General features: G+C 39.5%; 1 protein-coding gene across 2 annotated transcripts in view; it reads right to left on the reverse strand.

Annotated features, from left to right (window-relative positions):
- ppp3ccb (protein phosphatase 3, catalytic subunit, gamma isozyme, b) overlaps positions 1–13,531 on the reverse strand; it is a 32,249-nt gene extending 18,718 nt beyond the window's left edge. For both annotated transcript variants that reach the window (XM_079804874.1, XM_079804873.1), the window contains exons 1-4: positions 13,338–13,531; positions 12,219–12,343; positions 4,859–4,970; positions 1,271–1,416 (exon numbers count right to left, since the gene is read on the reverse strand). In XM_079804874.1, the coding sequence (XP_079661000.1) occupies positions 1,271–1,416; positions 4,859–4,970; positions 12,219–12,343; positions 13,338–13,365 (411 nt within the window). In that variant the 5' untranslated portion in view covers positions 13,366–13,531. The remainder of the gene's footprint in view (positions 1–1,270; positions 1,417–4,858; positions 4,971–12,218; positions 12,344–13,337) is intronic.
- Between the last annotated feature and the right edge of the window lie 4,903 nt (positions 13,532–18,434).

Genomic DNA, 18,434 nt, shown 5'->3' on the forward strand with positions numbered 1-18,434 from the left:
GAAAAAAGTAAGTCTGGAGCCCTGCACTTTCATCTCATTTGAAGAAAACCGTGATAATATTGATAACCGTGATCATTTGGGTCACTATAATCGTGATGTGAAATTTCCATACCGTTTCTTCCCTAATCAATGACATTTTTAATGATCAGACCGTGATTACGAGAAAACCATTTTATGTTTTTTATGCTAGTGTATACTAATTATTATTAGTAGTGGTACACACACACACTGATCAGGAATAACATTATGTAACACCTAATATTGTGTTGGTCCCCCTTTTGCTGCCAAAACAGCCCTGACCCGTGGACTCCACTAGACCCCTGAAGGTGTGCTGTGCCATCTGGCACCAGATGTTAGTAGCAGATCCTTTAAGTCCTGTAAGTTAAGAGGTGGGGCCTGTTTGATCGGACCACACATGCCAGCCTTTGCTCCCCATGTGCATCAATGAGCCATGACCCTGTCGCTGGTTCACCACTGTTCCTTCCTTGGACCACTTTTGATAGATACTGACCACTGTAGACCGGGAACACTCCACAAGAGCTGCAGTTTTGGAGATGCTCTGACCCAGTCGTCTAACCATCACAATTTGTCCCTTGTCAAATGCGCTCAAATCCTTACGCTTGCCCTTTTTCCTGCTTCTAACGCCAACTATGAGGACTATATATTCCTATTATTTTATTTTTTATGACTTCTAAAAAACATTTCAATTTAGCATTATTATTGTATAATCTTGTTATTATAAAATATTTTATATAATAATACTAATAATAAATACTATTACTACTACTAATTATTTTGTGATAAATTAAAGTGTAATTTAATTGGTAATAAATAAATAATTTATTATTCTTGTTATTAATAGTATTATAATAAATTGAAGTGTTTAAATAAATATTTAGTAAATATAATTATTATTAACAAAAAAACAGGGATGGATCAGGGTGGTCACTAGTTCGAATGATGAGGTAGACTAGTGAGTTTACCTAGACTTTTTTTAGCTTGAATATTCAACTTTAAAAGGCAATCCGTTTAAAGTTCAAACTTACAGAGAGAGTTTCAGCATGTTGACAGCTTGCTGTGATTTAGCAGTACAACTCCCTCTGAGAAACTGCAAGTCTAAATTCATCCCCTTTAAATGCATCATCACTACACTGATCAAAGCATTGCTTTTGTAATATATTTCACCATCTTCTGGTACAGTCACACCATGTCCGTTACATACACAATGGAACAGCACAGGACACAAAGCGATGCTCCACATCTTACTTACTTTCCGGATGTCGTCGAGGCAGGTGACCTCAGGGGACAGGCCTCCGTGAACGCACAGGAACTGCTGGTTGAGCAGAGCGGCCAGGGGAAGGCAGTCAAAGGCCTCCATGCAGGCATCATACACAAGCTCAGAGTACTTAATCTTGCCTGCAATGAGAGAACCACAATAAAAACACCCATGTATCTCTGAACAGGCGCGAGCAGGGTGAATGAGCTTTTCAAGCCAAGGCTGTCACGCTGTCCGTTTGACATATCGCAGTAATGCTGGGTGGGTGAGGGCAGACTGAGGCTTGCCAACTTTCCAAGGCTAGAGGAATAGATGGAGGAGGATGTTGCATGCCTTGTTAGGTGATGTTGCAGCAGATCCGCGTGCTAATTGGGATAAACTGAAGAAGCCAGCGTGGCGGGAGGCTGATTAAAGGAAGCTGAGGCCAGAGACAGGTTACACGTGGAACAAGGGCCGCATACCGTTGTTAAATCCTGACATTTTAGAACGGGTCAATCGTGCCGCATATTGTAAACAGCAGCACTGACAGATGAGAAACAGGCTGCCTCGTGATGAGCAAAGAACAACATTGCAACGCGCCGGCAATTGGTGAAGTAGCACATCATTATCAAAGGCTCCTTGATTAGCTGGATGGAGAAACAGCCAGCCTCAATCTAGGCTGAATGAATGCATTAACAGCCACAGGATTCTGCTGATACAAACTAGGGAGGTGCAGCATGACTTCATTTCCATAACGTATAAACAGACATTTTGTAACCGACTAGTCGACTGTATGAGCGATCCATCTGAAAAAGCCTACTTAATTTATGAATTAAACAAACAAACCCCATATGCTGCAAAAAAATAGGTCATGCATGCGCTGTGCTTACCTTGCACTGTAATCCATAGAACATTTATTATAAATCAACTGAGTGCAGGACCAGTAAGTAGAAACTCAATATTATAAACTAAATTCCTCAAAAGTTAGTTAACGTACTAAAATTTTTAGTCAAGTTAGTATTGCTCATTACCATGGCCAATGCTTGTGCGTCCGTGATTGAACCAGATTCTCATGTATGGAATTATTAAAAAAAACAAGCATCAAATAAATAAATAAATACATTTGCAAGCAAAGCCTGATGTTTACCAGCAACTATACATTCTATACATTATTTAAGGTATTCTATTTGTTAGGATATTGAAATAGGATCAGTTATCAAGTAAGTTTAATTAATAATGGTTCTGCTTTAAACCCGTATAAAATGTCATACTGGTACAGTCCATCATAACCGGTAGAATAACTAGCTTATAAGCAAGCCTAAGTCATAGTTTTCACGTGATGTCACGCTTATAGGAAGGCCCACCTGGAGGGCAAAACAAGGCTTTCCTCCCTTGCCCGCCAGTCACTTTTCAAGACAGTGATATTAAAATACCAAATTCAATATACACCTTACTGATGTTGCATACTTTGAACAGGAAAGCAAATGAACATTTATGCAACAAGGTTTCTCGTTAAGCGTATTTTTTCCCATTGAAACCCATTATAAAGAAAACGCGTTGTGTTCATATTCTTCGCTCATTTGCTTGCCTGTATATAGTATGCATCATCAAAAAGGTGTAAACTGAATGTGAGCTTTTAATAAATCACTGTTTTAGTACATTACAGCACTTTAAGGGTGGGTTGCACAAATAAGGATTCTTTAGCCTGCCGTCGGTCAGTTCAGCCTCCGTCTGATGCTTCATCAACGGTTTTACTGCGTAATTAATCTGTGTTAAAATTAAATGGTGCAACTCGATTTAAAATAAACCTCATATCAACAAATCCTTGATTAGCGTTAAACCTTGCTTAATTGAATCCTTATTGGTGCAACTCACCCTATAGTGTTTTTCATGTTAAGCGTTTTAAAAACGTCCCGCTGTTTCTAGTCATTGGAATACTGCAGCAGGTGCTGTATATGGATCACAAGTGCCCAAAACACGCATCTTGTTCACATATGTTTGTTTTAAGATGGAAATTTGACAGGCTTGTGCTGCAGTTCTATGGCGGTTTTGCCCTCCAAGACTACGCAACAGTCACGTGACTGAACACTATAAATTGTAATATTTTAGTATTACATAGAGCGTCTGGTGTGAGTGATTTCAATGTTAAGTCAATGGAAAGGCGCGTTGACGCGCAAATTGGACGCGAATTGAACGTCTTGCGCGATACGCGCGTTACACGCGAATGGTGCTTTTGTGCATTCACGTGTTTGAAGCGAATTCGCGTCTGACGCCCGAGTTGAAAAATTTGAACTTTGCCGTCAATTCGCGCCGCGTTAACCAATCAGGAGCCTGCCCGCTGCGGTCACGTGGTAAAGTGACGTCATGAGAAACCCTGCATTTTTTAAAAATAGTACTATTGTGCAACAAAATGTAGTTAAGACTTTTTCAGGTGAGAATGTAGTTGTTTAAAGGTCAAGTCTGTGGTTTATTTATAAACAGAGCGCCTATTTAAAAAAAAATTATCTTGTGTTTTTGGAGTTGTGAGATCCAGGCGATCACCGGGCAATCACCGCTCATAACCCCGGCGAGGGCAGCCTTTCCTCGGCCAGTCCTTCTGCCGCTTGCCGCTGGCTCGGATGTCCTGTAGTGGCTTGTCTTGTGTAGATCTAACGGGCGATCTTTGGTGTCATGAATCTATCATTTGTTGTCTGCCAAATCGTTTTGACTGAGGGCAAAGAGAAGTTTCATAACTTTATATTTTAAGGATATTTAATTAAACATACTGTGAAGATAATGAAGGAGTTGCCTGGACCACATTTGTGTGGCTATTAATGCTTAATATATATTTTTAACGAAAATGAAAAGAGGCAGAGTGGTGTTTTATGACATTTCTCCTGGAGTGCCTTGAACGTGCGTCAATTTCCAATTGGCCGCGGACGCACGAATGCATTCAAAATCTTTGCGCGTCAAACTACACGCGGTAGACACGATTTTGACGCTCTATTCGCGTTTAGTGTGAACGCAGCATAAGTCAAAATACTCCATTACCCTAATCGTCTTCTGAGTGGACAGAAAGTAAACAAAAGCAAAGAAAGTCGAAGGCGTAATGATTTTGCTTTCTGCTCCAGATATAGACTTTTTAACACTGTAAAAAAAAAGAGGGCTGAGAAAACTACACAGTGGCAGCTGGAAGCATAATTATATTAGCCAAAATATTTAATGAACACATACGGGACAAGGACTTTATAAAATTGACAGGTGTTACAATTTCGCACAGATTCTGTGTGGGTCTGCTTATGATCATGAGCTGCTGGTGGAAAGCAGGCAGCCGTTCGGTGCGAGGGTTTCAGTTAGCTGTCAGAGTTTGTCATGACTGGGATGATGGCTGATGTAAATCTAAGTGGGGAGTGAAGAGCCCTGACGAGCACTGAGAGATTGTAATTGAGCTCTGTGCCAGTGGCCCGTCACCCAATACTCTCAAGACATGATCTTTCTCGGGATGCCACGGAAAAAAAATTGCCATGACAGAGTTGAATGAAAGGACGGGGAAAAATCTTATTTCGTTCTCTTGATAACGTTTATACACACACACAATCAGAGTTTCTAAAGAGCTGAGCTTACATTCTTGTTTAAAGGTGAAGTACTCCGTGAGATGCCGACACTCGTGGTTGCCTCTGAGGAGGAAGAGGGTGGTCGGGTGGTTGATCTTCAGGGTCCACAGATAGAGCACACACTGCAGAGATGCAAACAGAAAAAAGGCAAAAACAAAATTAACCACATACACTAGCAATACTCTATATACGGTCATATATTTGATCATAATTGCACTGAAACTTTCGATATTTCAATTTATTTGTTTATGAACATTTCCTACAGCTCAAACGACGAAAATCCAGGTCACTGAAACTTTGAAACTCCTGTTTCTCAATGTGGTCAGAGTTGTTTGTATGAGGCGCCAAACTAAACATCCTGCAGACTGGGTTTCTTGTGTGCATTTGGTGGCATTTCAATACAAATATGAAAATGTGATGAATCACTGTATCGAAGAGTGACATATGCATCGCAATGTACGTCATATTATAAAGTAGTTGCAGTTACCCGGTCCTAAACATCAAGATGGACCATGAGTTAAAGAGATTGATATACAAGTGGAAAATTAAAATGCTCCATCAAATATAAACACACTATACTAGAGAAAGCAATCATTAGTAGGGATGAACTGATGTATCAGCCAATAATCGGTATCAGCCCCTAAAATAAATTATTTTCATTTAAAAACAGACAATGATCGGAGCTGATTATAGCCTGCCAATCAAAAGAGGGTGGGAAAAACGTGTCACAATGTCATACTGTGTGGAGTTAACACAATGTTAAAACGGGCTCTATTTGACCCTATAAATCCCCTGTGAAATGGTTTTTCCCACACCTTCCATCCAGTAAATCACAAAGAGCTTTGTTACTTCTAATAAGAAATAAAGTCTCAGCTTTCGAATTCTGACGATTATATCATACATTTATACAATATTTATTTGGAAGGCGGTGCACTGGAAGCTAGATACGTGTTAAATATGGATATTTTCCTTACAAAAACCCATCGATTTACTTCAGAAGGCCTTTATTAACCCCCGGAGCCGTGTGGATTACTGTTATAATGGATGCACTTTTTTGGGCTTCAAATTTTGGGCTACCACTCACTGCCATTATAATGCTTGGATTAGTCAGGACATATTTGAATATAACTCAGATTGTATTCATCTGAAAGAACAACGTCAATTACACCTAGGATGGCCTGAGGGTGAGTAAATCATGGGGTAATTAAAATTTTTGAGTGAACTATCCCTTTAAATGTGCTGTGAGAGACCGCAGCACCTTAGTTCAAGTGGCAGCATGGAGCGCGAGTCATCTCTTCCTCTTTAATACACGTTCTAACATGAAAAAACATGTATGAACATAAAAGGTATGTTGAAAGATACAATCCAAGTTGCCGAAATGCATCATGACTCATGTAATCGCTCTATCAGTTTTTCAACCGCTCACTTAATGTTACATTTACCTCAGGAAAGTTATCCAATGCTCACAGTTTGCTAGCTAGCTATAAAAAGCTTATTTACTGTTAATTATATATGTATGCTTATATAAATTTGTCATGAAGACAAGCGTTTATGAAAACTACCTTATGCGCAATTAAGTTGTTTACAAAAATCTGAGTGCAAATATTATATCTGAAAACAAAATAGCAGTTGAATATAATAATTTGGTCTCTGTTGTTAATTTTAACCTCTAATATAACAGAAAGAGGTTTCCCTGTATAATTTAGATCAGGGGTGCCCAATCCTGATCCTGGAGATCTACAGAGTTCAGATCCAAACCTGATCAAACACACCTGTCGTTAATTATCAAGTGCTCCTGAAGATCTTAATTAGCTGGTTCAGTTGTGTTTGATCAAGGTTAAAGCTATTATAATATAATATATAATATATAATATATAATATATAATATATAATATAATATAATATTTAGAATATCTATAATTATATATAGACTATTCAGAATATCTAAATCTCTAATCATTCACATTCTGATTTAGCTTAAACTATTATGCTGGAAGACCACGACAAAGCAGGTTCAGTGTTTAAGAGGATTATACCTCCATAACTCCTGATATTTTATTAAAGGAATAGATCACTCAAATGAAAATCATTCCATCATAACAGACCACTAGCATTCACAGTATGCAAATTTCCTTTATGCACGGGAAGACCTAGATGACTGACTTCATTTGCCACTAAGGCTAGTAGACTGTGAGAAATACTATATCCCACAATGCAATGGGGTTGACTTGTCCTACCACTATAAATAGTTCCATCAACAAATACATTTTACACATTACTTAATTTTTAATACTCAAAATAAAATTAGTTTTTACACAAAACTGAATTGGATGCCACCCCTGCAATAAAAAAAAAGAAAATAAATTCATACTTCTATTCAGCAAAGCCCAATTCAAATGATTAAAATAGACAATAAAAGTCATGTCTAAAAAGATTTTGAACTTCAAAGAATCCTGAAAAAAAGTATGACTGTTTCCACAGAAATATAAAGCAACACAACAATTTTAAACATTCATAAATGATCTTAAGCAGCAAATTATTATATTGTATTATATATTATATGACTGAAGACTGGAGTAATGATGCTGAAAATCTAGCTTTGCATCACAGGAATAAATGACATTAAATATGTATTAAAATAGAAAACTAAAGATATTTGAACTGTTTTTACTGTATTTTTGATGTCTTGGTAAGCATAAGAAATTGATTTCAAAAACATTAAAGTAAATCTTACCTCAAACCTTTTAACGGTAGTGTACTATTTTTAGTAATTGTATACAGTAAGGATACAGTAAGTAGTATGCTAGTATCCCCAACCTTAGACTACCGCACGCAGATAAGAATTTCAGAAACTGAAGCTCATGTACACTCCAAACACATTGAACCACTAACACATCTGAGCAGACAGAACATTGTGCTGCATTAAGCAAGACTATGTTTGCAATCTTTTCACATTCCCTTCTGATATCATCTCTGAACTCAAAGCACTGAAATGTCTAAAGTTAATCAATACTGTTCTCTTGAAAACTTGCCGTGTCTGTCATAGACATGCTATCCCATTAAGCACCTGCGAGGCTTTTCTGCATAACAGTGGACAGGATACATAATTGTTTCGCTATCCTCTCTGGAAGGATACGCTGTGGTTATTTAAAAAAAAAAGGCCCAGTAGCAGTTGCGGTTTCATCAAGTCCTACACTGAAATACAAAAAAAAAAAAAGTGTTCTCCACACAGCTCTGGGTGTCAGGGTGGGGCAAAGTCTGGTGGCGTAACCTACGAAACGTTTGATGACTGCAGTGTCCCAGTCAGAGGGCATTAGCGGGTGGTGTGGTGGATGACTGAAGTTCAGTCCTTTGTGGTCTGATGTCCAGGGAGGGAGTAGGAACTTTGCGTGGCCTTTATTGTGAAACACACACGCTCTCTTTCTATGCGTCTCAGGTGGCCCACGGCCCTAAACCCTCAGCTGTGTTTGATGGTATTGAGCAGCGGTGTGTCCGCTCGCTTACGCCGCCTCTTTTAACCATGACATTTCTTCCATCCCTGAACTTTGCAACCAAAGCGTGACACAGAGGTGGAAGCTTTTTGAGGACTCGCGCGTCGCCGGACCATTCAGAATGACATCAGACATCAAGGCCAACTATATGAAAGACTGCAGCTGATAAACTGGACCAGAATTTTTCTCAAACAAGAAACATTTTACCAGTAACCTCGATTTTGAGAAACGCTTTCTCTGGCCTGCAGGATCAATAATGCCATCTGCTTCATCATTGTGGTGGCTTTACAATGATGACAGAGTGTTACAGGCAGAGGCGACATGCTGATTGCATCATCACAATGCATCCTGGTACAAAAGAGGATGTTTGAAAAGCACAGCCACATGGCATCTTCTGAGTGCCAAGGTACATTAAATGTGAACGTCTTAAGAGTTTACAATGTGCAAGATGTAACTTCTTTCAGCAGAGCTATGTCTACAAATCCCTAAAATTACAAAATACATTTTATAGTGATTACTAGGGCTGGGTAAAAAAAAACACAAATGTATATAAATTTCTCGATTTTAATCGATTCTCATTTTTACGAACCAATATCGATTCTTAAAGGGTTAGTTCACCCAAAAATGAAAATTCTGTCATTAATTACTTACCCTCATGTCGTTCGACACCCGTATGACCTCCGTTCATCTTCGGAACCGTAATGAAGATATTTTAGTTGAAATCTGATGGCTCTGAAAGGCCTCCATTGGCACAATGGCACGGTTCACTCTCAAGACCCTTAAAAGGTACTAAAGACGTCGTTACAAAGTCCATCTCACTACAGCGGTTCTAAAATAACTTTATAAATCGGCAAGAATAGTTTTTGTGCGCAAAAAAACCCTAAATAACGACTTACATAGTGATGACGATTTCAAAACACGGCCTCATGAAGCTTCGAAGCGTTATGAATCAATGAGCCGAATGATGATTCGGATCGCGTGTCAAACCGCCAAACTGCTGAAATTTGGCGATTCAAACCACTGATTCGACTCGCTGATTCATAACGCTTCGAAGCTTCATGATGCCTTGTTTTGAAATCGTCATCACTATGCAAGTCGTTATTTAGGGTTTTTTTGCGCACAAAAACTATTCTCGCCGATTTATAAAGTTATTTTAGAACCGCTGTAGTGAGATGGACTTTGTAACGACTTCTTTAGTACCTTTTAAGGGTCTTGAGAGTGAACCGTGCCATTGTGCCAATGGAGGCCTTTCAGAGCCATCAGATTTCAACTAAAATATCTTCATTATTGTTCCGAAGATGAACGGAGGTCTTACGGGTGTCGAACGACATGAGGGTAAGTAATTAATGACAGAATTTTCATTTTTGGGTGAACTAACCCTTTAAATCCCAAGAATCGATTAGTCATCCTGTTTCCAGTTGATGAATGGACGGGACATTGTAGCGTGCCTCTCATCCAATAAAATCGCAATAATCTTTGTGCTTTGTTACTATTGATTTGAAACAAAGTCCCAGATTTCAAAGTACGTCCATTTTATTAAGAAATTCAAAAACAAATACCGTTTTGGCTCTGTGGAGTGAGATCGCTCTGGTGCAGCTCAGCTCAATAGAAGCGACAGCGCACATGAACTCATCCGCTTTAATACCAGTTACAGCGCGAAATAAACATGAATGAGTATCTGCAAGTGTTAAAAGATACAGTACAACTTACCGAATTTGTATCATGTCACAAGGAATCGCTCGGTTTCAACCGCGGAAAGACGTCAATAAAACAGCTTGTGAACAATGTCACATAACGTCACATTTACCTCAGAAAAACCATATCCAGTGTCCATAAACTCATTAGTCAGCTAGAAAAATTCACTCTAGAGAGGAGCATTTTGATAAATATTAGGGGTGTCGAAATGAATCGTTTCTTTGATGCATCGCGATGCAGACGAGGACGATACGGTATCGGTTCAGTAATAGATCATAGCGATTCTAATGTACTTATTCTTTTCTGACGTCATTTGTCACGTACGTGCGTTGTCGCGGTAGCATACAAAGGCAGAGGGAGACAAGACGCGAGTGCGAGTAATTAAAATGCTTCAACTACTTTAAAAGCAGACATCTGGGCACATTTCGGCTTTTATGAACAACCTGGTAAGCACAGCCTGAAGAACAAACGCGCTGTGTGTAAATCAAAGCTATCTGATTTATCAAAATGATTTAATTTACACTTGGGCAACAGCACTGGTCAGATCATTCAGTTTCTTTACTTTTAATGAATATGATTTTATGCTGAGCACCTGCGACTTTACTTTAGGTAGTTTGTGCATTTGCTTGTTGAGGAGATACTCAGATGCGTCGATGCGTGCTTCAGTAGCACCGTTATAGCGGGCTATAACATGTCATATAGTCCATAACACGTTCATTTTTTTAGCATTGTAGCGAGGAGTAAACTTTACATATGTGGTTTCAACAACCAGATGCATTTAGACTTTAGTTTGGACTGTATTGTGTATTTGTTCTAAAGGCTCCAGTTGTTTTCCGTGCCCAGACTTGAGTTGTTTGATACATTGAAGAAGCGCGTTTTCTTTGAGTAGGTAAAATTAAAGGTTCAGTTCATATAACTGACTGACAAAATTGTATACATGATGCAGTGCATCGTCAATGCATTGTGATGCATCGTGATATCGAATTGAACTGCATCGATGGCATGATATTCGTAATCGAACCGTACCGTAAGACCAGTGTAGGTTTACACTCCTAATAAATATATGCACCACATAACATATTCATTATAATTGTTAATGTTCTTCAATATTTAACGCATGTTTGAATAAATCTGGCAAGTTATTATGACAGCCACCATTTAAATGTTTATATTTCATAAAACTTTACTACTATTTCAATGAATGCGCAGTGCATTTGACGCACATTAAACACTAGTGTGAGACGCGCGACTGAGAGCGCTCAGTGTTTCACACACACTCAAAGAGAGAGCAAGAGAGTCTTATACCACACAGAATTGATGAGCTACATGTAAACAATATCCTTTGTTGTATTTTCCTGTAAAATAATGGCGTTTATTTGGAATTATTCAGCCTTTTGTGAACAGGAAGAAACGAATGCACAAACGGGAATCTCATTGGCTGGCGTGCACCTATTACGGTGCCTGATTTGATTTCAGCAAATCAGTTAGAATGAGCGCTGACAATGTGATTAATATTCATGAACCCAGAAGCTCATTATTCCTTGGTGCAGTTTATTTTTATTAGTAGAAGAATTTGTGGTATTATTATCTTATCAACTCAAATTACTGAAGTTCTATCATTAAATCATTATTTTCAACTTTTTTGTAATCTGAAGACATTTTTGGGATAATTACTTTTGCTGTTTCTGGTATTTTTACCACTGTTTGCACCATGTATGAATAAATACAGAATCGGTTTACATGTAAAACTAGTCATTGATTTCAAAATTATTATTGTTTGTATTGTGTGATGTTTTTTAGCACAGTTGCACTATTTAAACATTACCTGCACCTTTACAGAAGACAATTATATCTGCAACTTTTCCATTTCTGAAAAGGCTGGTGTGTAATTTTACATAAAAAAAAACAAATTAATTATATATATATATATATATATATATATATATTTAATTAAATTGTTTTTATGTATTATAGGAGCCTATTTGATGACATGTACGTTTTACTTTAGATCATTGTTTGTTTTTCTGAAACTCGCAAGAATGCATGCAGCTTTCACTTGTATCCAAAAACATGGGGAATGATACTACATTTATCGTCATTGATATCGTTATCGCAATAAATACTAGAAAATATCGGGATACATTTTTAAGTCCATATCACCCATCCCTACTGGGTAATACTCACCTCAATACTGAAATAGCCTCGATCGACGTAGTCTCCCAAAAATAGATAGCGTGTGTTCTGCGGGGAACCCCCCACCTCAAAAAGCTTCATCAGGTCGAAGAACTGCCCATGGACATCTCCACACACTGAAGATGGAGACAAAACACAGTAAGACCAACACTTGAAGTTGAAACAATAACAGAGTGACATCATTGGAAGGGTGAAAACATTGGAAAACATTGTGGAAAGAAATAGCAGACACTGTTACTTGCAAGGAGGTTAGAGGTCATCTTAAGAAATAAATTGGTAGCAGAAATGCTAAGATTGGAATAGGGTGCAATAATCTTAAAACCACTAAAACGGAAGTGCACAAATACTAGGCCCACTCAAAAAAAAAAATAATCAATAGTGATCACCCTAAACAGGATGTGGCCAAACTAACATCATTTCCGCTTACAAGGTAAAAAGTTGTAGAAAACAGCAGACAGAGGCACTCTCTCGATTATCCATGCCACAATTTTTTCGCTTTTCTATTGTAGGCCAATTATTACGCACATAGTGCGTGTTATGAAAAACACGAGAGTGTGCAGGGGGGTGGGGGTGGGGTTGAGGGGATAGATGTGCCCATTTATATCCACACACCTGTTTGTGTGTTTGCTCGAGTGTATGGCGAGTGTTGGGGGTTTCCTGTGGCCTCCGTTGGGGAATTAAAGTGTGGGGGTGTGTGCGAGAGAGAGTATAGGATGCAACTGTTTCTCTGACCTTTATAGAGCAACCACATTAGGTTGCTGTGGAAGACTAGCTCCATATGAAAATAAATCACGCTCTTCTCACTGGCTTGAGGATTATGTCGGGGTCAAGACTAAACCTTAAAGATTAAGGATGAAATCAGAGACGCCCGATCAAGTAACCGCAGAACCTTGAGGGAACTCTCATAACGTTTTTCATGATAAGAATCGTCACTGTCAGCAGTGGGCATCGACGCTTGTCTGTGATCATACAGCATTAGGTGTACAGAAGATCCTGCGAGAACCACATCCTGGATGTAGATGCTGGTTGTGAATCACGACAGGTTTGTAGTGTTGCCGCACAGTGAGTCATCAGAACAAGCAGCACATGGCTGAGTGTGCAATAGCCTACCTGTGATGGGGGCCTCCACTTCCAGCATGCACTTCTCGTGGCGGAGGATGTTGGCGCCGTCGTTGATGATGCGTAGGGCTGCGTCCTCCTCCAGACGGCCCTCTTTCACCAGGTGGCTCTTCAAAAGCTCCACCTTGGGCTTGCCATCCTCGTACAGCTCTTTCAGGGTGAGCCGCGTCGTGGGAGGGTACGGCACCGCTGCGGGAAAGAGGAGAAAGGGAGACTCAATTCTTTACTCTTGTTAGTCACAGGGAAACCCTGCTGGCAAGCATTTGATACAATAGAAAAATACTTAGCGACTACAAGACGACAGTGCTTTTTTTTTGCCATTTTGACTGTAGAAAATGGATTACAGCTTTGTGCCGGAGCAATTCAGACCCCATTTTGATTTGGAGCTACCTGTTAGAACGTCGCAACAAATGTCTAAATTTAAAGCAGCATGTTTACAGTCTCGACCATGCAGAGTCTCTCATAGCATCTGCTGACAGACATGTCTCAAAGTTAAGGCATAATTGTGGCTCCTCCACCAATTCGAAGCCAGATGGTGTGTGATAAAAGTGCTGAACCATAAACAGAGAGGTGTTACTCCAAATAAAAATATCTCAGCTCAGGATTTTCTGAACCACTTTCAGGCTTTCATCAAAAGTAACTCAAAGCTTATATCAATATTTTTCAAAATAGATTTTTAGTTCAAAACCTGAACAAGCCTAATTATTCAAGATTTTTTTTAAGAGTAATTGTTAGAAAAATATGCAGTTTTGCACATCACTTGCCTGTGCAAAACTCGCACAATGATGCTAAGGTGTTTTAGGTGGTTTCTGCGATAGTCTGTGTTACACTAGTGCTGTCAAAAGTACCGACTTTGGTATCAAGGCAGTACTGAAATTGGTAATGGGCGATTAACAATATGCAATATATAAACGATACAAAATTGGCCTACGATAAAGATTTTAATTCTATTGCGATAATGCATATTGATGACGCAATCTACCCATGAAATTAGAGCCACAAGCTGCAATGCATCATCGTATTCGTCATCTTGAGTAAACACAGCTGAAAGCGAAACGGAGGAGCTGGTGACCGGTGCAACATCCATTATATGGACTTGGTTCGGATTTAAGCCGTCCGACGAGCAGCAGCAAGCTATACTCTGTAGAGTGTGTGGGGCAACAGCTCCGGCTAGAGGAGGTAACACGACGAATCTGTTCTCCCACCTCAAATAATTGCCTAATACTGGAAGTATTTCCCTAAGAGGGATGTCACAAGTACTGGTACTTCGTAACCAAGTCAGTACTGAAATTTAAAAAAAATGTGACGATACCAGCAGTAGTAGTGGTAGTACTGATATTTGGTACGCGCAGCTGCATTCAGTCGCTTCTGTGTTTATCTAATCGCAGGGATCCAGACTGTAGCCGAATAGTGTCTGTGAATATTAAACTGCAAAATACTATTTAAATATTACTCTTGCATGTTCTACGTCTGTGTGTGAATGATGGGCGCAAATGTGCGGGAGCGCACACACGCGCTCTTTGTAGTCTCTGCCGTGTGTCACTATATGAGGACACGAACGCAAAAACCGTCACTTCATGAGAATTTACCGTTTTATTTGAGAAAACTATCATATCATGAAATTAATACTGACACTCAAAGGTCTTCACAACAACCCGTCAAAATAAAAGTTTGGTTTAATGTGAAGAAATTGACAGAATATATTGGGCTACTGTTGTAGCCTACAGTAGATTTAGCTACGTCTCTATGTTATAATAATTAGTCTCTACAAATAATAATAATTATGCCTAGATGGTTGCTTATTTTTCACTTGATATTTTTTATAAACTATGTTTACTTTTAAACAGCCTACAGCCTTTAAATGTTTATGTATTATTTACTTATAACGATTATCATCATAAATAATAAACTTTAACTTTTTATATATATATAGTGATATATATCGTTATCACAAGAGGCTGCAATGTATAATCGCACATCCCTAACTGAAATGTAAAAAATGTGACTGAGCACTGTTGAGCGGAATCATAAACACCTCTGATTGGCTATAGTGCTCACGCACTTATCGGATATGTCTGTGACTGACTACAATGATCAACGCATGGGAGTGTTTGAAAGCACACGGAAGTGTCTGAAAGTGTTTTGAAAGCAGGAGAGCTTGAAAGCACAAGAGGCGTCTATCAGCGGACCGGTCTGCTTTCAAACGCGCCTGCGTATATCTTCGCAAGTTGCTCATTGATGCATCATTTTTGAAGCACTGACAATTGTAGACAAAATCACAGACATATTTGATGAGCATAATGGGCAATCAGAGGTGTTTACGATTCCGCTCAACAGCGCTCAAAGAGTCACATTTTTACAATTTCAGTGCCGACTTTGACAACACTAGTGTCACACCGACTATCGCATCAACCACCTAGAACACCTTAGCACTAGTGATGTGCAAAACTGCATATTTTTCTAACAATTATCAACACATTAATCAGTACTTTTGACAACAATGTTACACCATGTTCAGCCGCAACACATCACTTGCCCACCGTTTGTTTTGATTTAGTTTATAGTAATAAAAATTATTTAGTTCAGTTAGAGAACAGACACTACAATTAAAAACTACAATGCGTCTGTTTAATGCACCGTGAGTCGACCGACAGTCGCAGCACAGATCATGCGCCAGCGTGAAGCTCAACTTCCATAGAAATTAATTGAAAACGGCTGCTCTGCTAAGCCCCAGTGGACACACACCGTTCTGAATGCCTAAATTAGCGATTTAATAGCAAGGTGCAAAAGAGGTAAACTCCAACATCCATCCCCCCGCCCGGTGATACGAGTGTTGTCACACATTGATTAACCAGTAGGGAAATTTCTTCACCGTCACATCCCTACTGCTAAGGTGTTCTGAAAAAGTCAGCATGATTTGTTTTCTTCCGTTTTATTGTCCACTAGCCAAAAACTGTACAAAAAGCCAAACGATTTTATCATTCATTGCCACGTATGGGTAACATGCTAACGTTTAATACAAAGCATTATGGATTTTTAAAAAGACCTTAAATAATTTTTCCTAAATAAATATCACGACGTAAGGGTGTTCTGGGTAGTTGCCATGCCATTGATATACGGTTGCTAAGCTGAGTTGCTGCTAGGTGGTTGTTAAATAGAGCCCACTCCAAAGTCTCATTTCAGCTGACTTTTTCCCCTTCTGTTTTATCATCCACCAGCCAAAAATCTTACAATAAGCTGCACAATTTGAAGCATCACTCATGTCCATAGCACAAATGGTGCGGGATACTAAGGATTGTGGATTTTAAAAACCCCAAACCCAACAAACAATGCATGATTTCCCCCCCATGTCAGGCATTCATAGTGCTGACTGCCTACATAACGCTGAAACAAATACGAACCCCCAACCTACCAAAAGCACTAACCTTAACCTCAGTATATTGTTGGTAACATGATAGTAAGAGTTACGATTTGTGATGATCGGATCAATTCGTGAATTTTCTTGGACTGTGTAAATAAATAGGCCAATGACATGACATCAGCTGCAGGGCATGATTTACACTTAACTGGTTTGTGAGGGAAAAAAGAAAAAGAAAACCAATACTTGCAACACCACTATTTGTCATTGCTTCACTTTCAATTCTTTCCCTGAATACAGGCAAATTAAACTGATGTGTGAAACTTCACGGTTGCAAGACGACAAGGTATTACTCAATTCATGACGATAACTGAAAACATACAGTTTGCAATGAGGTTGTCTGAAAAACGCAATGCCAAGCTGCCTGCCAGAAACTAAAAGTGAAACATATGCACGGTAAAAACGGTTACCATTACTGGTCAGAATTTGGGACTCTCCCACACAGCTATGTGGGTTATCAGAACACATATGGCCACAGCTGGTCCTGTCCCTTCCCCCAACCAACACGCACAGGCCTGTCTTCGATGTGGGGAAGACAGCTTAAACAAACCCTTGACAACCTGGGGGCTGGGATTTTACATTCAGACACTGTGTGCATGGGCGAGCGCAGAGGCGGGCGTCATGCAAACAAATGCCTGCTGGAATTGCTCTGCAACCCCCCGAGCCTTAAGCTATTTTCAGTTGCAGGAATTCCACAACATTCAAAACTGTTTAAGAGGAGTGGGGAAGTTACGTCCTGAAGTTAGGGTGGGGTAGAAGGCCAGCTGTTGGCATCGATACGGAATCCTCTCCGCTAGGGTCACAGGCCAGGTTGGCACGACTCGCTCTCCAGAAGAATGTGGGTCTGGCCGACGGCCACGGATTTCAGCGCTGGGACCACAGGCATGATAGACTACAATAAAGCGTCAAGCTCAGATGACTAGGAACCTTCCAGGGACTCCAACAGCAGAATTAGGAGCAAATGATCAATTTGGGTTTACAAAATCAACTATTTTTCTGCTCTGGCAGAAACTATCAGGGGGTGCTGGACTTGTTGCATGCCAGTATGAGGAAGAGAAAGAGGGTGAATCTTTCATGCTTGACAGAATAAAGGAAGGACACCTGCTCATTTGCCTGTATTAACTAGCAGTAACAAGGCTATTATCTGGCTCGAGGGTTGAGCTCACCCTTCTGCAGCGACGGCAGCGAAAATGTGTAACCTCTCAGTGTGGCGCATTTGCATGTGTAAATGAAGCCCTCGGGACGGGAGGGGAATTTTACTATCAAAGTACCAAAATACTGTATACATGATCTCACTACCCAACCCAATGAAGGCCCACTAAAAGGAGGTCAGTTTTCAAGAAGAAAGTTGGTCACTCCATAGCGGTCCAACCATGAAAAGAGTGTAAATGCCTTCAAATAATAGTGTAAATGCATTTGAAACAAATACACAAAACCACATTTTTGTTTCTGTAACCTTAGGGATAGTTGAACCAAAAATGAAAATCCTGTCATCATTTACTCACCCTCATGTAGTTCCAACCTTGTATGACTAACTTTTTTCTGTAGAACATACCATTTCGAAACATATCTCCAAGCTTTGAGTGGAAGTCAGTAGGTTTTGTTTTTAAATTGTATAGACATTAGTAACATTCTTGAAAATATCTTCTCTTTCCATGCAAAAGCAAGCA

The sequence above is a fragment of the Gobio gobio genome, assembly GCF_949357685.1.
Source record: "Gobio gobio genome assembly, chromosome: 22".
Taxonomy (NCBI): domain Eukaryota; kingdom Metazoa; phylum Chordata; class Actinopteri; order Cypriniformes; family Gobionidae; genus Gobio; species Gobio gobio.